This window comes from Maniola jurtina, chromosome 17, assembly GCF_905333055.1.
Source record: "Maniola jurtina chromosome 17, ilManJurt1.1, whole genome shotgun sequence".
Classification (NCBI taxonomy): Eukaryota; Metazoa; Arthropoda; class Insecta; order Lepidoptera; family Nymphalidae; genus Maniola; species Maniola jurtina.
Window position 1 is genome coordinate 11,726,937 of NC_060045.1, and position 12,978 is coordinate 11,739,914.

Consider the following 12,978-nt stretch of genomic DNA (forward strand, 5'->3'; position numbering starts at 1 on the left):
AACTCACTGAGATCGTTGGACATCTTTAGATAGGCCGAGGCCAACGATCTCAGTGAGTTAGGGCACATTAGGGCCATGAAAACTTTGACATAATTTTTTTTATTCATTTTACTTCAGCATTGTATTTATCAGATCAAAGTAGCATGGGTACGTATCGTCATTATATACTAATTACCAAACACTCTGTATACTTTATTTCACTGCCCACTTCCACATCGTAGTCATGACCAAATAGAATATTTTAGCGTAATTTATTCTACCTAAAGGAAACTGAGCACACGACTCTATCTTAGAGTACAATTGGCAATCCTATACACGCTGTAATTTTAGTGGTGGTCTTCCCGCAGCAGAACGAATGGCCCTCAGTAACTATCGAAACAGAGTTAAGCTTAAAATAATTAACTTTGTTTCGGTGTTTTTGTTTTGAAATAATAATAAAAAAAATCATCTAGTTACATTAGGGCGGCTGCAGGGGGTGCGAAAGGAAACACCAGTTCCTTATCCTAATTTTATTACTAAAAATTTACACATTATAAAATTGTAGAAAAGTGGTGTCTGTACAATGGAAATATATATAAAAAAGTAGCAGGGGTTGTTATTATATCGATACCGAACCCGAAATTGTAATTAATTATTTTTTTGTCTGTTTGTCTGTGTGTTTGTGCACGCTAATACCAGAAACGGCTTATTCGATTTAGATACGGTTTCACTAATATATTGTAGTAAGCTTCACTTAACATTTAGTGTTTATTTAATGTCAATCGGTTCATAAGTAAAAAAGTTATGTCAATTTAAAGAATCACGGCGAACATTTTTAACGTACAGAGTACGTACTACACGCCTCGCGCCTGAGCGTCCGTGGCTATAAGTCACTATTCCACGCGAACGAAGTCGCGGGCACAGCTAGTTATTACATAAAATAATCCTGATTGCTCCGCCGATTTGTGGCGGAGGCTTCTAAAGCTAATTGTGATGCGTTCGTGCCCAGTCCTCGCGCATGGTGATCGTCAATTTCGCTGCGTCAGGCGTCAGGTTACTGTGGGAACGGGTAGCAGGCACGTCTAGCGTTGCGGCCTGACTATGCCTGCGTAACAAACTCAAAAGCTTGAGAAACAATAGTAATTCACTAGACATTAAGTAAATAGTAGGTAGGTACATCCACTCGAACCGCGCTGCCGATAAAGTGAAAAAGTTTAGAGCAAAATAAGCTCTCGCACGTAGTGATATGGTATAAACTAGCCTACCGCACGCGGTATTACTATGGATTCGAGGTCTCAATCGAGTTTTGTTTCTCCATTATTTGCCATTATTGACTCTTAAGGGGCATGAGACGGGCCTGCCCACGAAATTCAAATTTAATTTGGTTTTTCGCATTTTTTAAACTAATACAACGTAGGCTTATGGCATTTTCAATTGCGACAATGGCAGTATCATCCTCACAGGTTTATATAAAAATCTTTACTTGAAAGGGTCCAGGTTAAGAAATTAGCTGTAGTATCGACTAATTCTGACACATTAGTCGATACTAGAGCTAATTTCTTAAATTATTATTTTTTTATGTTTATAAATCGATAGTGATACTATGACAAAATAATTTTGCTTTGCAAAAACATCTAACGACAGAAAAAATTCAGCGTGTATATGATGTGGCCGGCCCAAAATTCGTTTTTGGCGCCTATAGTAGCTTCATAAGTATGTTCTCGGCCTTATTTTATTTCTCTTTCATTGTTAAATTGTTGGGTAATTGTAGTAAATCGACCAATCGTTGTTTCTCTACTTATTGTTCAAATAATAATTTCTAGTCTATTCGATTTGGTGGTCTTTGATACTGTGATCGGGAACGTTAAAAAAAACTGGTTAAGATGGTATGCAATAATGATTCAAAAAATATATATCAAGAAAAAAGTGTTTGTCAAAATCTAGATATTTTTCATGTTCATTAGGTAAACTGAATTTCACTAGGATTTATTTTTGGGTAACTTTAGTGAAATCAATAGGGATGCTGCCTATGTCAAAAATAAATGATTGCTTTGGAATTATTAAAAAGAGGGTCTTCCAAAATTCGCAAACTCCATGTCCACTGTTAGTTTTATGGTTGCTCACCATTTTGAATTGTCGATTTAGCTAAAAAGTATCTCAAATTACGTCAAATGTTTATGACGTCACATCGGCGATTTTCATACAAGCTCCCTTACTAAGCGAGCGTTTTGACGTTTGATAAAAAGTCGCTAATTTGACTATTAAATAGTCATCATTTCTATTGGTTTTTTTTTTTATTTATTTCGTAATTTCTTTCAAGTGTGGTCAATTCATTTAAGTAATAAATTTATAAATTGGATTTCTTCATATATTATTGCACAGTGTCGAAAAGGTTCTTATTAAAACATCTCAATATTTATCAATTGTTAATGCAGCGTGCCGCTAAGTGCCCCCAGGTTAATGGTGACCGTGCACGACCGAAAAAGGTGCAAGGGCCGTATCCAAAGAATTTTTAGGGCCTGCACAGATAAAAGACTGCTCTCTGCGGAGGTCAAAAGACCTTTTACCTACTATGATTTTTTATATTTCATATATATAATATATATATATACATTGATATAGAATCACAATGCAATTCTTAGGTGATCAATTTTGGTCTTCTACGGATAATAGTCTGTTATCTGCATAGGCCATTAGTGTGGCATTTTATGGTGGTAAAAATAAAGGGGAAAATATGTTTTACATTTTTTTTTTTGCTTTTTGATATTTCTGTTTAAGATTTTTCGCGCTCGCTTCGCATGCGTTCATATTTTGTGATAGGATTATTGTTCTTTGTTCGTTTTCGAATTAAGTAAACATTTATTTTCTTTGTAAGCAACCGTGTACACAAAATTATTGTAACAATTATAAACATAAATATTTCACGGCTCTTGCGCCTTTTGAGTTATGCGATCCTCTGTAAATAAACCTTATTTTGACATAGTTTAGTTTATTTTTATATTAAAATTTCTTGTTTATTATAGCTTTTATGTTTTTATTAGAATATTAAGGGTTTATTTTAATATTTATATCGATAAAGATGCCAGTTCGATTGAATACAAATCTCTAAAGTAAACTAAAACAGGTCTTAAATTATTGCCATCTTTTTCCATGTGGAACATAGTGAAAAAGATAGTACTACTTCTAAAACTCAGGTTTAGAGATCTGTATTTATGGTTCTATTCAAATTCTAATAAAAGTTCTTCCCATATTTTTTTTATTCTTAAGTAGGTATATACCTATCCTAAAAATTGACAGTATTTTATGTTTTTATTCAGTGCCGTACTTTTAAACTACATTCCACGTAATATAACAATGTAATATAAAACTTAAATAGGATAAACGATGCACTCATTCATGTGATATTTATGCAAAGACAGAGGGTTTTTCGCTTATATTTTGTAATGAAATGTGATTTTAATGAAAATTTCAAATCCTATAATGCTGTTTCACAAAGTTATATAAATTGTTACCGTGTTATATAACAAAACAATTAATTGTTCACAAGTTGTCCGGTGTGTATTGCCCGGGGACCGCCTATAACATTAAAACATCTAATACACTACACGATGTAACATACTTTGCATTCTAACAATGTTATATAACCTTATGTAACTCCTGTTATGTTTATGAGCTGTCTTAATGTGAATTTGGAGTTTTTGTTAAAAACATATTTTGTATAATTTATAATATATAAATACATAAGGCTTTGTCACTAATAATAATAATATAGAAATCCTGTGATAGGTCAAACGTAACTAAGTAACCAGATCATGTACATTGTTCATTGCTTCAAAAAATACTGAAAATAACTTAAAATTATTTATTTATTGAAAAGTCAAACTTTGAATGCCTAGTAGCTAGGTCAATTAAAAAAAAAAACTTAAAGATAAAAATAGATTTAAAGAAGAGTTTCATCTCAGTTGATTCCACCGAGAAAAAGTAGGTCTGTACGTTATAGTATAACGATGGTATTAAAAACTTTCCATTTTACTTGATTCTTTGCTTTTCTTTCTTTCTTTTACCTAAAAACTTATTTGATAAAATCTTGAGAGCGAAAAAGGTGCTTTCAGATTGGCATTTTTATTGAAAGAGTGTTTTTTTGTTAAATCTAGTTCTACTCTTGTTAAAATAAAATTTATTAAAGGTTGACGCTGTCTTATTTGGCAGTTTTTGAATGAAAATGTGTCAATTTTGCTAATTACGTGTAACAATCTCTAAACTAAATTAAAGTTAAAAATTCATGACTTTCCTTTGCTATAGAATATCGTGAAAATGATAGCAATATTTTTAGACTCGCCCATTCAGTTAAAGAGATTGACCAGACCGAATTAGCACCACTAAATCCGTTTTTCTTGTTTTGAGATCTGCTGGTCGATAACGGGAAAATTATGTCATTATTACGTCTCATTCGTGATTGGCTGAATTTGTGGGATTCTTGTTGCAACAATGAATTGTAGCCAATAGTGAGCGAGCGTCAACCAATCAAAGGTGATTGAGATTGTGACATTGTAGCTGTCATTCTACCGCAATCGAGCCACTGGTCATTTAAAAAAAAAAAGTTTTAAAGCCGTTGAAGTAGGGTTCTAAGGCCCTATTATTATTAAAAATAGTTAGGATCTTTATATGGTTGGTCGTTTTTAGTATTTTTGAAAGCAATCGGTTTAGTGACTCGCCTCGCGAGTGTAGTTGGGAGCTTCGTAGGGACAGCTAGGCTGTGCTACAATGTTTCTTCAATAAACTATCGTAAGTTACCGATTACGTTGTTTTATTTATATCCAACCATAAGGGCCGGCGCACATATGGCGGAGCGCAGCGCAGAGCATTTTTCAGTCAAAATATTATAGACACTGTACTCTTTAAAATAATGCCTAAAATCAATTGTGCATCCGTGCGGATACTCGCACAGTCCCGCGCGTGCTCGCGCATTCTCTGGTAGAAATTCGCATAATGTGTAACGCGATTAGAAAACTTCGCAGGCATGCTCTGCGCTGCGCTCCGCCATATGTGCGCCGGCCCTTATTGTAAAGATTGAGGATTGGTGATTGACTAAATAAGGAGTGGTAGAGAAGAAAAATAAAACCATGAATAATTTTTCGAAAACTTTATTTAAAAAAATATGGATTCACAAAGTATTTAAGATATTTTTAACAAAACAAAATTACTTACTGTACTGATAAAATAATCGCCTTAAATAAGAATAATTATAAATTAGCTACACACATGCTAGCACTCATTTTATGAAATACCTCAATTCCAAAAATGTTTGTAATATTCAAGTACCTTGTGAATAAAAGTAATGCCTATCGCAGACCACCGACTAATCGGCGAGAATTACATTTTGAGATCTCACTCACCATTTTACCTCTCTGTCAACTGTCATGAAAGTACAATACAACTTTTGACATGACAGTTGACACATAGAGCCAATTTTAAACTCATGACCAACTCATGAGTTGTTAATTTTATGCGACTCAAAACACTCATATTGGGCCCGTTTAACGTCACCCTTAACGGGAGTCGTCTTAGAAAAAAAACAGTTTTACACAACTACAAGTACTGGAGTAGTGTCAGAATGAAGAACTACCGCGGTCATAGATAAAACCCATCCATTTTATGAGAAATATCATGAATAATTAAAATTGGTGAGCCTATTGATATTGGGTCTCTAGTAATATGGTAGATAATCTATGATTGGTGGTCTGCGTGTGACCCATAGGTCTAAACATACGTATGACACATTTTACTATAGACGGATAAAAAAATATTTCTTTCTATTTTAAGTTATAAAAAATAGTTGATAAAACTAATTGGGTAGAGTTATGCAAACCTATAATTTATTTCTCATTTTTTTCATTCATTTTCATCTAAGTAATTAATTAGCTTTTTTATTTTTACGTGTAAACCGGACTGTTTTATACTTATGAAAATCTTTTTCATCCTCATTTTTTTTATTGTTGTCTGGTAAAATGTACGTATATAGGTACTTTGCAGACTTCATAGGTATTAGCCATATTAGCACTTTAAACTGATATAGGAACATGACATAAACATTGAGCACATACACATTTGCATTGTCAATTGCCATAATAAATAAAGATACTTAAAATGAAACGTTATGAAGTGTGGTAAGTCCGGATTATGCAGTCACTAATTAGAGAATAAACGTAATAAATTTTTATTACACAGATTTTGCAGTTTGCATAACTACATCCAATTATAGTGGATTAAACAAGCTCTTATTTAAAGCCCTTAGAGCCTGCGCAAACGACGGACTTTTGTCCGCGGAGGACAAAAATGTAGATAGGTACCCCGAGAACTGTCCCTCGTATGTGCAGGCCTTTACTAATAAAAAGATTACACGCTGTTTACACATGGCTTACACACATTCATGTCATAACACCTACACATAGTTGAGATGTATAAAATAAACATGTTTTATTAGTAAAAAAATTTTTATTGTTTGAGCTTTATCCAAATCGACTCAGTAAAATGTTCCATAATGTGTCATAGACTAACGCCAGTCTACAGAGGTACAAAACAGGTAATAAATAGCATTGTGTGACATGTTCATTTTATAAAAATAATCTAATTACAATATGTAATTAATTATAATAATTCAGTTAATGCCATGCATTCTTATTTTAAGAATATTATATCTGACATTGTCATAGTTTTATGTAATATCTAAAAATATATTTTGTTGATGAACAAAATATGTATCATATATTATTAAATATTAATGGTAAATTGTAATTCATATCTAATTATAGTTAAATAAACTGCATAATATATAAGGATATATTTTACTATTCTGAGATTTAAAAGTTTATCGTAACAAAAATATAGATAGGTAGGTACTTAAATATATCATTTTGAAATAAGTTTTTTGAAAGAAATTATATGAAATTATTCTTTGGAGAAAAACAAATAATTAAATTCTTTTTAGTAGGTATAAAAATAAAACATAACTATGCAGCTTATTATAAAAATATAATAAAATAATGTAAGACACCTTACAACTAAAAGAAAATACCTAAGCGGCTCACTAATGTATGAACAATACACTGAAATACGTTCCACAGATAATAATATCTATGACATTGCAAGTACGTACTCTGTGGTACTAATTCGTAAACTAAAATACTAAATTGACAGGACCAAACGTAGCGCCCTCCTTGTCACATGTTTCTTGTGGAAAAGGACGGCATGAGGTTTAGTCCTGTTAACAAAGTTTAGTTTTATGTATCAAATTAGCATCTGCGTGTAGGTACCCTGCATAGTCTGTGGTCAAATAAAATGTTTAAAGCACTTTACACACCAAAGTCAGCGGCTTATACGGAACACAATATGATTCCAAAGCCGGCAGAACAAGCACACATTTAGTAAATGCAAAACCTAAGCCGCCGGCGGCTTCGGTGTGTAGAGCGCTTATAGATACAAAATAAATAAAAAGAAAGATCACAAAATACTGATAGTAATTTAGGAACTAATAATAACCTGTGATAGGTTAATATTTTTAATTCCAAAATTAGTAAAAAATAAAGGGAGCGTTTTAAATACAAATACTAGTGAAATCATCCATAGACAAACCTCTCTATCACAGTTGTCGAAATGCACGAAAATCTACACCTCTGTTCACACTGATGCTTTGTGCCTAACTTTATTTCTAGCAGAATGTGTTTATTAGGAAAAACAAATGCAACTAAAAACAAATTATGCAGCACAGGAAAACCACGAAGTAGAAGTAAGTTTTACTTACAATACCTACTTGAAGCAAATACCTATCACACTTTGACTGCCGAGTGAGAATCAAAAATCAATTAAATATATTTTTAATCGACGATGGATGTAAAGCCAAAATGAACTATTATATTTTTGATCATCTAGGCACTAGGTATACTCTATCAATCTAGATAGATACATGCGTCGCCATTTTTGTAAAAAATCAAAATTTTCGAACACCTTTATGAAAAATTCTTTAACATTTGACTAATAAAATCGTTTTTAACGATATTAGAAAGTAGGTACCTACCTACTTGTGTGCAATATATAAAATTTCTTTATAAAAAATTTAAATTTTTTTATACTAAAATAAAAAAAAATAGTTTGTCAAATGATATCATCATCAGTGTAAATAGAGGATAATGCATTATCTGTCGTAATATAAAGCTAAGTGCGATCATGGCGTAATCTTACATCTATGTCTTACGATAAGTAACGGGGATTGTCTATGGCCATAATGGAGGCTAACTTGAGTAAATAGATTAAAAGTTTTTTTTTTATCCTTTATTTATAGGCTTTTACATTTATACATGTCAGCCTAATTGTACCCTATTTAGATAAAAAGTTACTTTGTAGTTTTGCGGCAAACATATCTTTTTATAGTGCCAATATAACTAAGACTTAGGTTGAAATCTATAGAGCGCACTTTGACTTTGCTTAGACTTAAGTTTCAGTTAAAACGAGACAGATTTATGCCAGCGGTATAACGCTGTCTCGTTTTAACAGTGTTAAGTCTGAGCAAAGTCAAAGTGTGCTCTACATATCTCAGCCTAAGACTCAAAGTTACCGCTTAATTTAAAAAAAAAGATTCAAAGAGAAGTAACTATTTAAATACATATTCAATTAAACAGCCTCTTTTGAACTCGACTTTAAGTTTTATTCTGTAATAAAACTTGAAATTTAAAGAATTTAGCTTAAAATAAAACTTAATATTCTCTTTTCACTGGTATGGTTAGCCTCCATTATTAAAACGTTTCACTGGTAAAAAACGTTTACAATATAAAGTTACTAAACTGTTGTAGTAGAAAAATAAATAATCAATACGTACCTATACTTACTTAAAAATACTTACCTAGAATTTGTATTAATAGTATAAATTGTAAAAAAACTTGACAAGAAATCCTGCAATTTTCGTTTCCAAAGCGATGGGCTATCGTAAAAGTCTGAGAACGGCTAAGAAACGAATCGAAACGAAACGGCGCTAATCATTCTCGTAAAGCCGTTTTTTTCACCAGGTATACTGTGTAAGTAAAGATCAAAACATTAATATATAATAATAATAATAAGCGGGTCTTGCTAGACTCGGCTAGGATAGTCCGCCGCTTTCTCAACCTGTCGCCCTGACCCCTGGCCGTTTGGTCTTCCCTACCGGGGTGCAATCCTCCGCCCGGTACAAATATGTATTTATGTGAATGTGTATTAGGTTTATTTAGTTTTATGTATGTAAGTATATTATATATCCTTTGGCTTTTATATATATCTATTTTGTAACCGGGCGTGAGAGTAAGTTGTATAGTAAAAATAATAATAAATAATAAAAAAATAAAATTTCTAACCGATTACCGATTTTAACACTTCATTTTTTTATCATAATACAAAAAAAAAATTTGTTTTAATATGCTCTCTGCGTGCTAAAGAATGTAGGTAAGCGTTTGTTATAATTCATTCTTCATTCCAAAAAACAACTGGATCTAACCCGTACCAGAGATAAGAAAAAAAGAAATATACACTTAAAAGACATTCAGATGAATTTTTGAAGATTAAAGAAAAAAAAATTATTAAAAGAAACGACTGAACAGGCTTTGCCTTCATATTTCATAACAACATAAGAATAATTCATCTACGACTTACCAGGCTGCATGGTCTACGACCTTTGCCTTTCCTGAAGGGGATAAAATTAAAACTGAACTCATTCTTCATTTATGAATCTTGTTTTTATTCCATCTCCTTCGTTCATGCAATGGGGGTTAATGGAACTCATAATGCAGGATTTCCCGTCTCCTAGCCCTAGAACTACTGGATAATTATAACAGTGAGTCGGGTCACGACTTTGTGATAGCAGAGCGAGTCCGTTGCGCGTCGCCGGTACGTTATTAAAAATAAATCACAATCCTTTTATTTTATATTTTACTTAACAGCCTTTTTTTGTTTTTTTTTTTTGTTTTTATTCCTATGAAGAAAGCTTCTCTTTTCCAGTGACGTCTATACGTCACTGGAAAAGAGAAGCTTTCTTTCCGAACCCAAAAAATATATCAACGCTCACACTTTTAAAGTTTTCAAAATAAATTTCCAAAAACCGTAACATAAGGAGCCCTCAAACTTTAAGTGAGATTTTGAGATGGCATATTTAAGTATTTTCTTCAGTTTTTCTATTTTCCAGCCACGTATATGTTATATTTACTAACATGTAAATTTTGTCTTCTTAGCCGTCTCCCGCCATTTTCCTTTTAATTTTTTTTCCTAAAATGACAAAAAACGTCTACTTAGACAAAACAATACAGTTCGCGACACGAAAGTTGAAAATACAGCAGTAGATTTCAAAGACCTGAGATACGCTTTAGGGGCGAAACAAGCAGACACTGAATTTAATTGATAGATCTAAAACTAATGCTGTCTCTTTCACAATATTCTCAATAGAAAAGGAAAGCATTTACTTTTAGATCTGTCGATTTAATTTTGACTACCCAAATTTTCAGCTTTCGTGACGCGTAAGTACGAGTGGAAACATATTTATAACATGCGACTTTATAGTCGTTGACCTTATAGTCAAATCAAAATGGTTCTTTTTTATTCGATAGGTGTCAAGTTAGCTCTTGACTACAATCTCACCTGATGTCAAGTGACGATGGAGTTTAAATGAAAGCGAGGTATTTTATAAGGGATAAGTTTTAATAAAACCCATAGGTGCATACCCCTAATCAGAACAAAATCGTGGATTGTAAATGTGTTTCCACCCTAATTCGTTACACAAACTTAAAACAACATTGGTTCAATGTTTTTAACTCTTTAAAAACGAATGAACCGAAATTCCGCTATTTATTTATTTATGCTATTAATATATAAATTAGCAACAATTGTAATCAGTCTGTAAATATTCGAATGGTATGTGCTTTTAGCTTAATGCTATCTCTAGACCTCTCTAGTATAAAGGCTAGTCAGACCCTAATAAATTTCTAAGTGTTGCTACACACATAATCGGCTCGGCACATTCGATTCAGAAATTTTTATTGAACAACAAAATCGACCCAGCTCGCTTGATCGGCGAATCTGCACGAGTTCATTGAAACTGTTCAGATTTTAGCGCATTTTCATTGGTTTCCTCCCCTCGCTTAAGGCTGGCTATATGTATAATACCAAAAATTGCCTGTCGAAAAAATCCTGGTGTGCACCGAAGTCACTCCGTTTATACATTTTGCACTGGACCCCAAAGACTGGCAGAATTTTGCCAGATCAGCCATACATTTCTTATGTTCGCAGTATGAGTGCAACAGAAAATTTTCTAACAGACAATTTCTAGTAATACGCGGTCAGCCTAACGCCAAACCTACTAAGTACATAATATGAATAAGTGCAGGTCGACCGAACGGTATTTCGTCGAACATTCCTCTACATATCATTTCGCATTCTACCAACTTTGTCGAGCCAACTATGCGTATAGCAAGCTTGGTGTTTTTGTAGATGGGTCTTTATGCCTAGTACAAATTTGTAAATTCGCCATACAAAAAAATCGATAAATTACATTATATTGGTACACTTTCGCCCATCGCTGGACGGTTGGTTGAGAGATTGTGTACAACAGAATTACACGCAACGTTGGTAACACATAACTAATTGGGTTTGAAGTTAGCAGTAGGAGCAAAACTACGTCTGCTATTATTTGAATAGGAGATACCATACCATAATATAACAGTACCTACTCACAACAGAAAATTTCGTTTGTGTACAACCATGGCACCACTATAACATTTTTATCAATTGGCTAAAAAATTTATATAAATTGTAAAATCAGTTCGAAAATGCAATATTGCATAGTACCAAGTTTTTTTTTGTATAAAATCTAACAACCTGTACATATTCGATCGATAATCGATTTTTCCTGTAGTTCGGTATAGCATCTTTAACTTTCATTTCACTTTTCATTCACTTTCCTCTCACTTATCATTCAGTTTCCTTTCACTCCTTACACTTTCTGATCATTGAGCGGTTCCTCTTCCTTCTTCTCCTGCGGCTCGGGGCGCGTGCCCCAAGGCTGTAGCTCACCGGAGCCGAATATCACAAAAGTGAGGGCTCCGAAGACATATGTGCCTGCTAGTATGAAGAATACCTTCTGCCATTGAACGTAGGTTTTCTGCAAACAAGAAGATATTATTTGCTATTTTTTTTTCTAATGTTACTAAATAGGGAGGAATCAGAAAGAAAAAAAAAACCGGTATTCCTTAGGTAACCTCACTTTTTTGTTTCTTATGTTTATATGTAAATATATATCTATTGAAATTTTTTGGTTAACAATTAAAGGGAGTTGATATTTTATTTATTCATTAATAATAAGCAACAGCTTTACAAAAGTTACAGTATATCGCTTTGTATTATTGTATCCTTTTATCGGTGGTGGTATTTTAACCGACTTCCAAAAAAGGAGGAGGTTCTCAATTCGTCGGGATCTTTTTTTTTTTTTTTTTATATATTTTTTATGTATGTTCCCCGATTACTCAAAGACCCCTGGACCGATTTGGAAAATTTTTTTTTTGTTTGAAAGGGTATACTGTGCAGGTGGTCCCATATAAATTTGGTGAAGATCTGATGAATATCTTCGGAGATGGAGAACAGAACTCCTCAATGGATAAGAGCAAATTGCTCGCGATCAGTGTAATAGCTTAGTAAACAGTAGGGTTTTAACTGGGCATAGCATATTATAGTACAGTGGGGCCACTAAAAATTGTGAAATAAAAAAATTTCAAAAGAAAAATAAAACCGACTTCAAAAACCAAAAACACTAAAAAGTAGAAAATAATTTTTGTTTAGCTACACATGTAATGTACCTAGGTATGAAGTCGGGCGAGCTTCACTCTTGGATTTCTAATTTTGTTTTAATATGCTCGCTCGACTTCATACCTAGGTACATTACATGTGTAGCTAAACAAAAATTATTTTCTACTTTTTAGTGTTTTTGGTTTT

The 12,978-nt window shown here is 32.9% G+C and overlaps 1 protein-coding gene and 1 long non-coding RNA gene across 2 annotated transcripts in view; one reads left to right on the forward strand and one right to left on the reverse strand.

The window, feature by feature from the left end:
- The first annotated feature begins 6,912 nt into the window (after positions 1 to 6,912).
- LOC123874120 lies at positions 6,913 to 8,704 on the forward strand. The gene is made up of 2 exons (XR_006797834.1): positions 6,913 to 8,291; positions 8,361 to 8,704. It is a non-coding gene; the product is annotated as an uncharacterized LOC123874120 (long non-coding RNA).
- A 1,302-nt stretch (positions 8,705 to 10,006) lies between these two features.
- LOC123874119 (sialin) overlaps positions 10,007 to 12,978 on the reverse strand; it is a 60,451-nt gene continuing 57,479 nt past the window's right edge. Inside the window, exon 12 of the mRNA XM_045919307.1 lies at positions 10,007 to 12,151. Coding sequence (XP_045775263.1) covers positions 11,984 to 12,151 — 168 coding nt within the window. The 3' untranslated portion in view covers positions 10,007 to 11,983. The remainder of the gene's footprint in view (positions 12,152 to 12,978) is intronic.